Raw genomic sequence first — 16,196 nt, forward strand, 5'->3', positions numbered from 1 at the left:
ATTTTTGACGTTTAAGGTACTCTTGCAGTAATAGTTCCATTTCTACTATTGCCCAGGTAATTGTTTTATACAATATTTTTGTTATTTTGTTTAAGGGCTCATTCAGAAATTAGAATAATGTTGATGGAGAGGGGGGGTCAAAAATATTTTTGACTTTCTTATAAGAAGACAAATGGAGTAAAATGCAGAAAAAGTGTAATTGATTACAATTTTTATTTTCATTTTCAATTCTTTCAATAATCTGACTTCAAATATTTGCTTAGTGGAAGAAAGCTGAAAGAAGATAAACTTGGCGAAATAATCAAATTTGTAACGTCTCTATATGATTAAAGAAAAATAATTTTTCTAAACTCTTCGATAGAGATGGTCGCATTAGACTTTTTTTCAATTCTTTTGCTATCGTTTGTTAACTACCCATTTTGTTTTAAGTCGTTTAGAAGACAACTATTTCGTTTCTTTTACGAATTATTGTTAATTTTCCTTCTACTTCGTTTGTTTCAATTAAATTGTTCAATCAGTAAAAAAAGTTCGTTCTTAAAAATTGTTTGTTAAGTAAACAAACTATAGTTTTTTTTTCAATTTTTTTGTTCAGTTAAAAACAATTGTTTTTCAAGTTTAGAAACCGTTGGTTGACAAGATTGTTGACTATTTTAAATCATTTATTTATGTTTTTGTTGGTTCGTAAGTTAAAAACCGATAGTTTGTATATCTCTGAACACTCCAATGTGTTTGTTAATCGTATGTTAATTTTACGACACTATTGTTTACAAACAATTTGTTTGTGTACAGAACACTACACAATTGTTATGTTTAAAATAACAGTCGTTTTCCTTTCCTGCACAGTGTCTGAATCCCACTAAAAAATGTTTATTATTTTTCTCTTATTTGTTGATCAAGCTACATTTTGATTCTATTTTTATTTCTAAATTTTTACCAGTATTTGCTGAAAACATTTATAACTAGTTTCTTTTGAATTAGTGCGATCTACAATTATGGAGGATAAAACGTTTAAGCATTTTTATAATTTACCCAGCAAACATTTGACAAAGATGAAGATGTAGATGATCATGTCATACTCATGGCTGAGTAAACAGTAATTTTAGTTATTGGAAGCTGGGCTCAGACTGGTCGGAGCTTACCAATGTTTGCTGGGTAATTTCTACAAAATATTATTTTTAACATTTATTTCTCGGCCTCTTGCTCCGCTTTCTCCTAAATAGTAATTGATGTTTTATTTTTTAATTTTTCGAAATAAAGATTTATTTCATTTTGATGGGAAGATGAAGGATTATGCCCCTCCAACAATGGAGGGTCACTTGAAATTAGTTTGTAAACAGTGATGACCAGAAAACACTGGAATAGGAAGACGACTTTTAGGCTCAAGTTTCGGCTTTAAATAGTCTAATAAACATGAAACACAGCATTTGTGCAGTTTAAACAGACACATTTAACTTAATAAGTGATTCAATAAGTTTTAAGTAAAATTATTTACTTTGTAGCAACTTCAAATACACTCAAGTATTGCTATAATGTCGTCTTCCTATTCCACATTTTCTGGTTATCAAGGTTTAAATTTTATTATTTCTTCTAATTAAAAGTCCCTTGTATTGAAATAGGACTAGGGAGTAAAATTCCTAATTTTGAAAGTTTTAAAAATTACCATTTGAATAGTTTCAGCATCTGGTAGGACAATCTTTTCAGTTGTCTCAGTTTTGGACAATTTATCCCGACTAAATTTAGTTATTCCATACTAAACACAAGATTTATATATATAATAAAGCTCTTCGATGATGATATATACATATATACATCTATACATATATATGTACATGTTAGCTATTGCTGGCCAAACGACTGGACTGAAACTTAAGGGTACCATAGGGTAAAAAATTCGATATTTTTTCTATAAAAACGAATATTTTTTTATCTGATTTTTTAACAAAAATTCCACGGGCAAAGCTAGTTAAATCATAAAGAGATGTTTGTGTATTTGCGGAATATTGTGGGACATTGACTTCTACAAGAAAACTATAAAAACAACGTAAATATAAGAATTTAAAATATTTAGAAAATTAGACTCTTATAGACGTTGTATCTGTACATGGAAACATATATGTTAGATAAACACATGGCCCATGGGATAAGAAAGTGGTCAGCCAGGACTATAAAAACAAAATATGTAAAATAAGTCTAGAACATTTTCTATTGCTTATTAAGATTGATTATTGCTGACCAATGTGTTTCATGTTTGAAATTTTTCAGCTTACAGATATATAAAATATATACTGATGATGATGACACTGATGAATAAATAAATGCATGAAGCAATTTGTTTATCAATAAAATGTTATAAGAAGATAATTTAATATATAAATTTAGACCGACACAGAGTCTTTTAGTCCTCATTAAAGTGTTATTCATTAAATAGAACTTTACAACCTACCATAGCCATATTAAATGCAGCCCCAGACCCATGAGTGGTGGTAACCTCCTGTACAAATATATCTTTAAATCAAATCAACAAAAAACGGAAATTATTAAAAGATAAAAAATAACAAAATGCATTTAAACTTTCCAGCATGTTTTACATCAAGATTTTATTAAAAGATTAAATGGAATTTGACGCTAAACTTTTAATATTTTAAACTCTGGGCGAAAAAATATTGAAACGTAAAATTAGTTAGGCTTAAAGTTGGAGCTAATTTTAATCAAGAAAATAAAATTTTTCGTATTTGCCATTTTATACTTTTTTGTTGAACTATAAATTTCAAATATTTAAGTAGATAAACATTTAACGATATTATTAGATGGATTTTTAATGAGAGATGGAAGTATGACAGAAAATAAGTTATAGATACAAACAGTGTCCGAATTTAATGAATTTGAGCCACGTCCTAAATCCGCAAAAGAACGGGTTCGATTGAGGGCCGGCATAAATCATGAAGCAATGAATTCAATTTTTAGTGAAAACAACCATATTTGAGCCGCGATTCAAATTCTTTAAATTTGGCTCAGGGTGTACTTCAATTTACAATGAAATAGAATGACGTCTATTAGACTCAAGTTATGACTGTAAATAGTTTAATGAGCATGAGACACAGAATATGTGCAGTGTGAACAGACCCATTGCACTTCATTAGTTTTTTAAAAAGTGTACGTTTAGTAAAACTATTTGCTTTGTAACATCATCATATAAAGTCCTTCCCATTTTAGTAATAAGTCTTATGTTAGGCAAGTTCTATATTATGAACAATTTGTTTAAGCAAAGTTTGCACCTTAAGTTTTTCCACATTATTCTCATCCTTGAGTTCATCCATCAGCTGACCATGAATATTCTCTTCCGCCATTATTTTTTCCTAAACAAATATCTGATAAATATTGCGCCAAAATTTTAAATGTTTTCTTAAAAATTAAATATCTTCAAAATTTGTGAAATTCAGGGAATAAGAATAAAGGGGAGGGAAATGACACTATGACACTGGTCTGGCATGAGAAAGCAAGTAGAACTGGTTTGCAGACAAGTTCGTTATTACACACGCACACTCTTTTGATACAGACACACAACATGACTGCAGTCAAGGAAATTGCAGAACAATATCGTCAATTATAATTAAGAATGAATAATGAGAAGTTTATTGTAAACTTTAATCAAATTATATTCTTTGCATGAAAATTTGGCTTGTACTGTACAAATACCTACGGTTCGGTATAATACTTACACACCTTGTACTGTACAAATACCTACGGTTCGGTATTATACTTACACACCTTGTACTGTACAAATACCTACGGTTCGGTATTATACTTACACACCTTGTACTGTACAAATACCTACGGTTCGGTATTATACTTACACACCTTGTACTGTACAAATACCTACGGTTCGGTATTATACTTACACACCTTGTACTGTACAAATACCTACGGTTCGGTATTATACTTACACACCTTGTACTGTACAAATACCTACGGTTCGGTATTATACTTACACACCTTGTACTGTACAAATACCTACGGTTCGGTATTATACTTACACACCTTGTACTGTACAAATACCTACGGTTCGGTATTATACTTACACACCTTGTACTGTACAAATACCTACGGTTCGGTATTATANCATCTACTTTTTTTACTCTACAGAGATTTGGTCCATCACCATCACCGAATTTTAATTCTTAGCTCTTCTGACTTAATTTTACACCAAGATCGATTACTCAAAACTTAAAATACCAATTTGCTAAACTAAAATAAAGGTTATGAAAGGCCGGGGCGCGAGTTTCCCTGAATTTGCCAAACATACCTGTTTTTGCCTAAACTGTTAGCAGTAAAATGGTTGATAAGGAACTGATATGGATCTGCACTCTATACAGCCCTCAAGCCAAACCTCATTTAATATGCTTGATAGCATTTAAACCAGGGATACATATTCTCCATAGAAATTCAACATTAAACCGTCAATTTTTGAGAAGAAAAATATTTTTTTTAGAAAATAATCTTTTTTTCATGAAGACACCAAAATAAAATTCATTGAACGGTTTTATATGTATTATCTAGGGTAGGTTCATGACGATAAGCCATTATATTCAAATTTGTAAGTTAAACTATTAATGAGTATTATTAGTGCTTAATTAATTCAAATTAATTTTTTTCAACGACTTGTAGAAAGTTAAAAAGCACTCGTATGTACTTACACTAATTCTGTTACATTTCCATTTCCAATAACCAAACCAAACCAAACCAAACGAACATATGTTAATTTGTGCCTTCAATTGGTTCGTTTTTCTTTCAGGGTCTAAATTTGACAGTGCATTAAGAAAAGTTATTTTTTTAGCAGAGCCGCCATGAGCCCCGCAGAATGACCCCCTAGCCAATGAAAATCATCTCAGAACCTCACGCTAGGTCTCCGAGCATCTGCAACCTTTACTCCACGTCCAGTATTTTTATCTCAAATAACAAATATTTGAAGTTTACACCCACCAAAAGCATTTTCTTTAAAAAATCTCAACATTGTTAAAATGTTTTTAATAATACATAAACAATTTGTCTTACAAAGCCAACCTTAATTGAGATTAAGATAGTCGACTTTTAAACTAAGCTATAGGTATTTCATTTTGTTACGATCCGAAATTCGTACTGCCGCAGAATTTCTTCTTCTGTGCATCAAGGACATCATTTCCTTGATCCTTCTGCAGACCAGTATCTACCCGTCCCGGGACAAAACCCCAGCAAATCACAGAAATCCAATTTGTATTCATGATTCTTCCGATTTCTCAAAAGGTTGATGAATTCTCAGTTATTTGTACCTAAAATGTCCATCCTAGAGTTTGTTGAGAAGAAATTAGTAAATCCTGTTCAACACTGGTTTCCTAGTTTATGCTGCTAAAATCCAAAAATAAAATTTATGTATTTCTATAAATCAAATGAAACCAATTATAATTATTTAAATATTTAAACTTAAGCAAACCAATAGAAAATTTAAATATTAGAGAATAAGTTAAAAATTAAAAGAAAAAAATAAAGAAATAAAATAAAGGATTTTCTCTGAAACTTTTGAGGGCAGGTCAATCACCTTTTAGAGAGTAGTGTATTTCATATACAGGGTGTCCCACGAAATATGACAGTTGGGGAATAATTTAAAATTTCTTCTATATTTACTTAAGTTGTTTAATTACAAAGAGAATTATAAGAATATTAATGGTATAGTCATATTATAGTAGAATATATTTTAGTAAAAGATTTTATTTAACGATGAAAAATGCAAATAACTATTACAGTATTGGGAAGAAGATATTCCATATTATTTACAAACTGTCATGCTTCATGGGACACCCTGTACAAATCTAACTAAGCTACCTCCGGTTCACGAATCGAAATGGGTTTTGTGAAATACTAAAAATAAAATACAATAAAAGCACAAAGATTTAAGTATTTTACAGAAACTAATATGTTTTGTGAATTGGTGCTTATACCACGGTGGACTAAGCCAGTGGGGTCGGTCAAATAGGCCTAGGATTAGGCCGGGTACTGTAAAAAGTCTGAACGCGCCATGGGAATTGTCATAGTTAGCCCTCTGACCGGACTATGCCAAGAAAATTGACCCCTGTCGTATGTCAGTCTGGCTAGGGCGACGTACTTACAATAGGATCGGGTCAGTACACGCTGTTATCTAGCAGGCCGGTACAAACTGGGGAGGTCCTGTTCAAACTAAAATTTACTACGGCCCAGAGTGATACGGTTAGATTGTAGATGCACCTGTAAAATGGTATAAAATTTGTCTATCTGCAACAGTTTTTTTGATCATGTTAAGATATTTTCGATGCAAGAGTTGTGGAGACTCAGAGACGTAGCGTGAGACACGTGGATGATTTTGATTGGCTAGGAAGTCATTCTGCAAATCTGGAGGCTCCGGAGATGATTTTATGTGGCTCATGGCGGTTCTACGGCCCCCCTCCCCTCCACTTACGGTCCTTTTAAGTCGAAATATGAAGAATATTGAATGATTATTGATTAACTTGACATTTCACAAATATAAGGATATTTCTGGAAAACCAGACTCAAATCCAGATAAATCAGGAATTCATCGTATATCGAAAGGTTTCTCCAAACAGGAATCTCTAGATCTGCTCCACTAACCACCTGTCGCCTTAGCTTTCTCCCCTAATCAAAAACAATGGATGGATTTTGAAATTTTCAATTTTTTCTTGTTCAAAAAAAAAAAATAATACTCCTTTCGTAGATTTAGTCTTTATTTGAAAGATGAATAAGAAGATAACAGTTAGAACGATACTTTAAAAATTATGCAAATATATTACTTAGAAATTTTTAACAATTTAGATTTTATCAAATATTAAAATTTATTTGAAGCATGAGAGAATACACAAATGCTCGATCCTTATCTAGGCTACACAGGCAATAATGCATAAAAAATAGTTAACCCATGTTTATTGACTGATGAGGATCGAGAGATCTGAAACAATTTGTATTAATAAATATGAAAACTGAGAAGCTGTTCTGATTATTGATTAGAACGATACTTTAAAAATTATGCAAATATATTTCTTAGGAATTTTTAGTAATTTAGATTTTACTCTTATCAAATATTAAAATTTATTTGAAGCAGAAGAGAATACACAAATGCTCCTTATCTAGACTAAATAGGCAATAATGCATAAAAAATAGAATATATATGGATATGTTTTCAAATCACAAAAAAGTCAAAAGATATGAAGTCTGAGAAGAATCTTAAAAATAAATCACAACTAGATCTTGTAAAAAGATAGTAAAAGTTTTTAAATGTCAGAATTAGAAGATTTTGGAGGGAGAGGAGGTGGTCGTCTTCGTTCCACTGTACGTTGAAGAAGAGGGGGGCCGGGCCGGGTTGGAGATTGAGATGGAGAATGTTTCGGGGATTTGTGCGAAACCCTTCTCGGTAGGGAGGGTGGTCGAACTGGGCCTGACAAATTATTAATGTTTTGTGAAGGGNAAGAAATGCTGTAGGATAAGGGTGTAGGGGGACAGGAGGAGGGGTTGATTGAATAAATAAGTTGAGAGAACAACTTGATGTAGAGTTTTCATCCGTTCTACTTGATCTAAAATAAATGCATAAATTCTTTCCTTTAATTGAAAATGATTCTTATTAATTTAAATTAATTGATTAGCTATACAGGATTACCCACAAAAAATGGAGCTCTTAATGACCAATATAAACTATTTAAATATTAAGATTTTAAGATACAATTGGGTGTTCCACGTTCAAAAGAATCTTTAAATGACTTTATTGATGATTCACTATACATACAAAGACATAAAAAGCTATGGTAGTTTAGTTATGAATGTAAGAGTTACGAATTTGATAAAATTCTGTAGAATCGTCTCTAAAAATCTTATTCTTTCTGGGCACCCTGTAATTTTTTTCCTACCTGAAGCTATTACGAGGGGGTAGTGGAGGTGTTCTATCTGAGTTCAAGGGTAGAGATGACGGTAGGTGAGTGAAGGATAAAGAAGAGGAACTAGAACGTTTAGAGTTCTCGTATACGCTGGAGTTGGACAAATATCGTCTTCCCCCTTGGTTGGTCAAATTCTTTAATTAAGAGAAGAATTCACAGATAGAGATGAGCATCGTTTTTCTTTGAAAGAAACAACAGATGAAAAATGACCGATAATTTTGAAATAATGTAATCATTTTATTTAAATGGTTGAAAATAAAATCCCACGTTAGTAACTGGAAGGTACACTTTCCATGATAACTTAAAAACTTAAAAGCGATATACTCAATATGATGCTTGATAACATACTGTACTGTACTGTACTGTACTGTACTGTACTGTACTGTACTGTACTGTACTGTACTGTACTGTACTAAGTACTACAGTACAACAGTACAACAGAAAAACCATGAGACTGGTTAAAATTTACAAGAATTGCTTCTAAAAAAAATTTGAATTGTTTAGAACAATTTGACAATTTCCTCTAAGCTCGACCCCTTCGTCACTATCAGTTCTAGAACTTTCATTGTCTTCAAGCGTGAGACCTAAACATCAGTAAAATTTCTTTAATACTAAAGAAAAATTAAATTGGCGGATTTGCACATTTAGCTGAGAACAAATTTCAAAGTTTCATCGAATCTTAGTTTATGAAAAAAATAACTTGATGTAAATTTCTGTGATTTAAAAAAAACAGAAATCCCATTTGGAGGTAATTTTAAAGAATTGCATTTGCAATTTAAATATAAAAAGTTTTAGGTTTTCAATCATAGATAAAAATTAGTGAGTTGTAATCCGCAAAGTGTAATAAAATACAGAAACATTCAAGTAATTTATCGATTCCTTTAAACTTTAATACAGGGTGTCCCAATAAACATGGGAATTAAATGACGACTTCTATATCGTCCTTGCTCCAAGTGGGATTATTTCGAATGTATAATTTTGCAGTATCACAGATAAAACATTTAACACCGAAAATTACTTGGGATTTTCAAAATGTGGTCTACCATTTTTCATCGTCACAATGGAAGGAGATATTAGGAAATTTGTCCAGACTACAGATTATTATACATCATCAAACTGTTTAAATGTTTAATATCTCCGTCAATTTTTAGGATACAAAGAAGGTAGACCACATTTTGTAAAGCTCATAAGACGTTCAATGTTTTTTGATGCACTTAATGTCATTTAACCATTATCGAAACTCAAAGACGATATTCAAGTCGTCTCTAAATTCCCATGTCTATTGGGAACCCTGCACCTGAATTTATCAGGGGCGAAATATCTTGATAGTTCGCCACAGGAGAATACACATAGTCGTTAGTTCCTCCTATTCGTCCATAAAGAGACGATTCATCCAGTCCAGATCGTCCCTCATGCAGTCCAGAAATGGGGGCATACAAAGATGGACCAGGACTCCATTCCGTTTCCCCAGGAATAGGAGGAAGTGGCGTATTCACAATCCTAGAGAGTTAGAATATTAGGATGCGAAATCATATGACAATGTCTAATGCATGAAAAGAAAGTTAGTATACGTCTTTGATGAAATCATAAGCCATGCACTTGTATCAGTTGTAATTTCCTTAAAAACTTTTTCCAATTTGGGTGGATATAATTATTGTTCCAGATATATTCAATTTGGGTTGTTAATGATCATTGAAAGAGCTTTTGAAAGGTTTGACATGAAACGATTTAAGGTAGAACCAGCTATTAGAAAACAAGAAAATAATAGCATGAAGTTAACTTTTCGAAAAATAAATAAGTTTGTGTGATAAATGATTAATTATCATTGATGAATGAGAAGTTTATAATAAGAAACTGTAACTACCTGGATGTTCTATTGGATCTGGGAGACGGAGAGAAGGAACTACAAAACTCCATCTCCGTCCTCAACGTAGAGAACACCTCCACCAGTCTCTGATGAAGAGGTTGAACTGGTTCTGGAGCTAGTTCTCCATGGAGCTGTAAACCATCCTGGAGTAGAGAAACCTGCTCCCCGATATATCCGGCTAGTGTCTCCAGGACATGGGTATACTTAGGGTTCTCCTCGGAGAACGTATCAGTGAAGAATGCAGATTTGTACTTGGCAAAACCACCGTTAACAGCAGCATCAATGTTGCCCTGAAGACGCATTGTGAAAGGCATCACGTTTTCCGATCGGTTGGTTGAATACTGTGCAATAAATTTGCGCAATTCCGCGTTTTTACAGGATACAGACTCACAGGCGTACTCAACCGGGCTAATTTGGGAGACACTAGTCTTGGATATTTCAAACCATTTCAGTATTCCGGGAAATTCACTCATTGTCTCATATCGGTTTCTTTCGATCCATAATGTTTTAAATTCGTTATTCTTGTCAATCTCCCCTTTATGGTAGGGACGATCATACTGGAATGTTCTTATTTGGTTAACAGCATAGAAGTTTTTAACATTTTGTGGGACTTCTGGCCCGAAATAGGTGCCAGAATCTTTTGGTAAAGGTTTTACAGAAACTATCAGTATATGTTCTCCATCTTGATTTTTTAACTCTTCCACATTTTCAGAAGTTTTTCCACACAAGCGCGCTGTCGGAAACTCACGGAGAAGTCGCGTTGTAAATTCCCCTATTTTTTCAAACTCTAGTCCTCGGTAAACAAACTCCTTGTTCCGAACAAAATACGGAAAAGAAAGCCCGTAAAATCCGACTTTAAAGTATTCTGAATCTGGTCGAAATTCTGAGATTATCTTGCTGTAGAAATCAGCCATTTGCCTAAAATTAAAAACTACATTAAAAAATACGAATAAATATGTTTATTTTTTATTTTTACAATTGTTATAAATGTTACGAACCTGAAAAGTGCAGAAAGTTTTACATAATCATATGTTCTCTTTTCATACAGATCTGCCAATTCTTTACATAGTGGTATAGTTGGTTCCCATAACCTAAACATTATTCTTTACATAGTGGTATAGTTGGTTCCCATAACTAACATTTTTTTCTTTACATAGTGGTATAGTTGGTTCCCATAACCTAAACATTATTCTTTACATAGTGGTATAGTTGGTTCTCATAACCTGAACATTATTCTTTACATAGAGGAATAGTTGGTTACCATAACCTAAACATTATTCTTTACATTGTGGTATAGTTTGTTCCCACAACCTAAACATTTTTCTTAGTGGTATAGTTGGCTCCCATAACCTCGTTATTCTTTGCATAGTGAAATAGTTGGTTCCCATAACCTCATTATTCTTTACATAGTGGTATAGTTGGTTCCCATAACCTAAACATTTTTCTTTACATAGTGGTATAGTTGGTTCCCGTAAACTAAACATTTTCCTTATAAAGTTGTATAGTTGGTTCCGGTAACCTAAACATTTTTCTTATAAAGTTGTATAGTTGGTTCCCGTAATTTATTTAATAAGGTACTTTGGAGTATTCACACATGGAATCATCCATGTATTTTGTGTATATTCATCTTATCATTCAAAGTAAACATGGATACCATCACACAGAATCATCAAAGTGAACAACTTATCCTTTTACATAAAATCCTCCAAAGTGTACACTAATCCTCTTAAACAGAATAATCCAAAGTGTACAGTGAAACTCTCACATAGCATCATTCAAAGTGCACTGATCCTCTCACATGGAATCATTCAAAGTGCACTGATCCTCTCACAGAGAATTGTTCAAAGCGTACACTGATCCTCTCACATGAAATCATTCAAAGTGCACTGATCCTCTCATTTAGAAACAGTCAGAGTACGCTGATTCTCCTACATAGATTAAATCAAAGTGTACACTGATCTTCTCACATCAAATCATCCAAAGTGTACACTAATCCTCAAACTTAGAATTATTTCAGGTGTACACTGATCCTCTCACAAACAATTATTCAAAGTCCACTGATGCTCTTTCGTAGAATCATTTAAAGTCGCTGATACTCTCACATACAAACATTTAAAGTGCATTGATCCTCTGACATAGAAACATTCAAAGTGCAATGATCCTCTCACATAGAAACATTCAAAGTGCACTGATCCTCTCACATAGAAACATTTAAAGTGCATTGATCCTCTCACATAGAAACATTCAAAGTGCATTGATCCTCTCACATAGAAACATTCAAAGTGCACAGATCCTCTGACATAGAAACATTCAAAGTGCACCGATTCTCTCACATAGAATCAAACTGTGTACACTGATCCTCTCACTTAAAATTATTCAATGTGTGCATGATCCTACTGATCCTCAGAATAATTTAATTTGCACACTATCACACTGATCGTCTCACATAAAATTTTTTAATGTGTTCACTGATCCTCTTACATATAATCATTCAATGTGTGCACTGATCCTACAGATCCTCTTACATAAAATCATTCTATGAGTAAACTGATCCTATTGGTTCAAAATTTACACTGATCTTTTCACATACAATCATTTTATGTGTACAGTGATCTTGTCACATAGTATCATTGAATGTGTACAGCATGCACTGGTCCTTCTGATCCTCTCAAATTGAATCATTCCATGCGTACACTGATCCTATTGATCCTGTTACACAGTATCATTCAATTTGTAAACTTATCCTACTGATCCTTTCACATAGAATCATTCATTGTGTACACTGATCCTCTTACATAGAATCATTTATTGTGCACACTTATCCTCTCTTATAGAAGCATTCAAATACCAAGTACCACTCTCTTTTCTGACAAACAAATCTATTGATAATGAGATCGCAACCATGATTAACTTTTCATGTTTTGACTAGAAACTATATTAATATATTTATACTGTATTCTTGTTTTTGTCTTATCATATTCTACCATTTTACTTTTGTGTACGAAATAAATCTATAATAATATTAATATATATAAAGTGAAGTTGTCTGTCTTATAAACTGTTTATATTGCAGACATCACAGTCTTTTAATGTTTTCATAAAATACACTCTAATAGACATATCACAGCCTTTTATTGTTTTCATAAAATAAACTCTAATAGACATAAAACAGCCTTTTAATGTTTTCATAAAATAAAATCTAATAGACATATCACAGCCTTATATTGTTTTCATAAAATAAACTCTAATACACATAAAACAGCCTTTTAATGTTTTCATAAAATAAACTCTAATAGACATATCACAGCCTTTTAATGTTTTCATAAAATAAACTCTAATAGACATAACCCCCTAAAACCCATAGTTTTTACTGGTCCGGGGGTGGGAAGGGGAAGCTGAGCCCCAATAGCCCCCATCTCTACACTATTCTCATGTTTATTGGGACACCCCCAGTACCTGGCAGAATCATATAGGTGTATGATCTGAATATACAAAGCTTCCTTCCTCTGCCACTCCTGCTGAGTCGGGTATCTCAAGTCTGCATGAAGAGTTCTGAACCCAGATTATTCATAATTTTTATAAAGATGATAAATATTGTTTCTGCATTTTCTACAATGAGAATCAGAAAATTCTGAAATAGGAGGACCACATTAAAGCAATACTTTATTCATGTTTTTACAAAGCAAACGTATGAAACCACTAAGTAAATGAAATGGGTCTGTTTACACTGCACAATTACTGTTATCTGTTCATTGGATTATTTAAAGTGATAACTGGAGTCTATTTATCAGATTTCTGGTTACATATTATATTAATTGTTAGGTAAACAAAATATTAAAAATTTAGCTGTATTTGAATACATTCCACACAAAACCAAACTGTTGCTCTTTGGCATTTGTCAAATTGTCATGTGCCATACAGTGAGACCCGTAAAACTGTGAAATAGGAAGAAACATTTTACAATCTTAAGCATAACTTCCTATTCGTATTCCTATTCCACAGTTTTATGGGCCAAAAAAGTCAATTTATTCCAGCTGTTTGACCAGCTATAGCGAACATATATATATATTATATGAGCGAAGAGCTTTTATTTTATAAATAATCTTCCTGGTCGTCCAATCTAGAAGATTAGCATGAAGAAGAAGAGTAGCTGCTGCTTCAGCAGGGTTACCAACCAGGAGATGAAGCTGCTCAAGCTTGTAGATGTACCTTTAATGTCATTACATTTTAAGAGACTGGTGACGGTATTTCAAGCGTCCTATCATTTGTGGTGGCATGTCTTATTTACAATGGTACATTTAAAAGCTTTGTGTGAGCAAGAGTTAATAAGATATCCTTGTTTTTTACTTTTTTGTTGACAATTCTGTTTCTACATAGAAGTGACTTGCGGTTTTCTGCTGAAGAAACAATTGAGAAGATTACAAGAGTTTCAAAGGGATAGCACATATAAGTATATTTCACTTTATCGATCAAAAGGTTCAAAGGGAACTGTTGTCAATCGGGCATATCACTCTTTAAATGGAGGGTCGTGTGAACATTGAACAACAGTTCCTCTAAAGAGAAATTACTTTCTTTTCTAGGCAACTTAATTTTGCCTGGCTCTCCACACTTTGCTTCTTTAAAACCGTAATCATGGTGCGGTTTAACCCTGACTTCTGCGGAACGATGGTTGATCATTTTATTTATTTATTTATAACCATCTAATTTTCTATTCAAACAATGTTAATTTCAACTTATGCCAATTCAAGTATACGCATAGTTCCACTTCTATAACGCATTAGAAGTGGAACAAAATTATTAAAATCTCACCCAACTATGCAATTTCTAATAACAACAATAATTTTTGAATTTTTTAAGCATCAATCAAGAATCTTTTTTAACAGAAACACACCTCAATAAGTAATTAATGACATTTTGACATTATTTTTTTAAATACCGCAATTTTTTTTTATTAAATTAAGATTAAATTAACTGGTTTTTTATTATCTAAAAAATAATCTTTTTTACATCTGAAGTCTTTTTCTGTGTTTTGAACACTGTTGCCGTTCCATTTTGATGAGCTCCGGGTCATATTCAGGGGCGAACATGGGTTGGAACAATTGTGCTTCCCAAGTACACTTCTAAGGGGTACAAATTTAGGGGGAACAAACAAAAAAAGTCAGCACCCATTTTAATGTGGCATCTATATTCTAAAAATATGTTTTACTTGTCTGTCTGGGACCTGGGTGTATGCTAGTTTGGCTGTTTGTATCCTATAAACGTCAAAACGGCTGAACCGATTGGGAAGGTTTATGGATGCATTGCTCAGAATTACAAAAAATCTGTCTCCAAAATTTTTAATTCTCGATTAATTTTGAAAATCCACGAAAAAATTGTAAATCCGTTAAATTTTTTGTTTTTGTTTATCAAAGAGAAAATGCTGATAGACTAAGCAACAATTAATAGTTGAAATAGATGATGGGCGCGAAGCACCCTGATAGCCTTTTCCTTTTCTACCTGATATACATCTCCTGCCTGTTGAAATCGTCCCGGTAGAACTGTAGTAGGTTAAGGGTACACGATAATCTCTTATTTATGTTCTCCTCCCCCTGCAGTACACCTCTATAGTCTAGTAGGCGTTCCAGGAGACGGGATACAGAACCAACAAATACCTAGATACAAGCAGGGGTCACACAATACATAGCATTGGTTGCATGCAGCTTAAATAACACAATGTGTATTATGTATCATACCTCATTTATAGCTGTATATATTAGGGTGACATACGAAGGGGGTTAAAACAATTTTTGAGGTGCATCTGCATACTGCATAGGTTTTTGGGTGATGTTTGGGCTCAATATGAGCTATTTGTGAAAATTTCAGGTTTTCGGTTTTTCGGCAAAACCTTGATTTTTGATGGAGGTCAATAACCTCCAGTCTCAAATTTTCTTTGTGATCATGTTAGATGGCGACAATTGGAGGCTGTATCCAAAAAGTCAGCTTTTTATCTTAATTTTTAAAATCAAATGCAGTCAGTAAACAATTTGGTGTCACAAAGGGGATGGTGGAGTTGGCACATTTGATGTAGGGGGGGGGGCCCTGCCTTCATTTTTGGTTCAAATCTTCCAATTTTTTGGGTGCACGCCTAATTAGTGATCGAAATTCATAAAATAAAATCAAATTGAATTTTAATGACCTCTAATGACCTCTAATGACCTCTAATGACCTCCACAAATAGAAAATATTTCAACTATGGCTTTATGCACATCAAACGAAAGCTAGGGACCCAGGGAATACAGTAGCAGCAAAAAATCCAGTGTTTGACCTTCTAATGACCTCTTACGACCTCTAATGACCTAAATGACCTCCAAAAATGAAAATGTTTTAACTATGGCTTGATG

General features: G+C 33.0%; 1 protein-coding gene across 1 annotated transcript in view; it reads right to left on the reverse strand.

The window, feature by feature from the left end:
* Positions 1-6,510: 6,510 nt before the first annotated feature.
* Positions 6,511-16,196, reverse strand: part of LOC111718004 (dedicator of cytokinesis protein 3) — a 24,056-nt gene continuing 14,370 nt past the window's right edge. The window contains exons 16-25 of the mRNA XM_023493477.1: positions 15,313-15,467; positions 13,924-14,025; positions 13,273-13,368; positions 10,815-10,907; positions 9,814-10,734; positions 9,247-9,449; positions 8,471-8,533; positions 7,923-8,067; positions 7,457-7,592; positions 6,511-6,660 (exon numbers count right to left, since the gene is read on the reverse strand). Of these exons, the coding sequence (XP_023349245.1) occupies positions 6,511-6,660; positions 7,457-7,592; positions 7,923-8,067; positions 8,471-8,533; positions 9,247-9,449; positions 9,814-10,734; positions 10,815-10,907; positions 13,273-13,368; positions 13,924-14,025; positions 15,313-15,467 (2,064 nt within the window). The remainder of the gene's footprint in view (positions 6,661-7,456; positions 7,593-7,922; positions 8,068-8,470; positions 8,534-9,246; positions 9,450-9,813; positions 10,735-10,814; positions 10,908-13,272; positions 13,369-13,923; positions 14,026-15,312; positions 15,468-16,196) is intronic.

The sequence above is a fragment of the Eurytemora carolleeae genome, unplaced genomic scaffold (genome assembly GCF_000591075.1).
Source record: "Eurytemora carolleeae unplaced genomic scaffold, Eaff_2.0 scaffold161, whole genome shotgun sequence".
Taxonomy (NCBI): Eukaryota; Metazoa; Arthropoda; class Copepoda; order Calanoida; family Temoridae; genus Eurytemora; species Eurytemora carolleeae.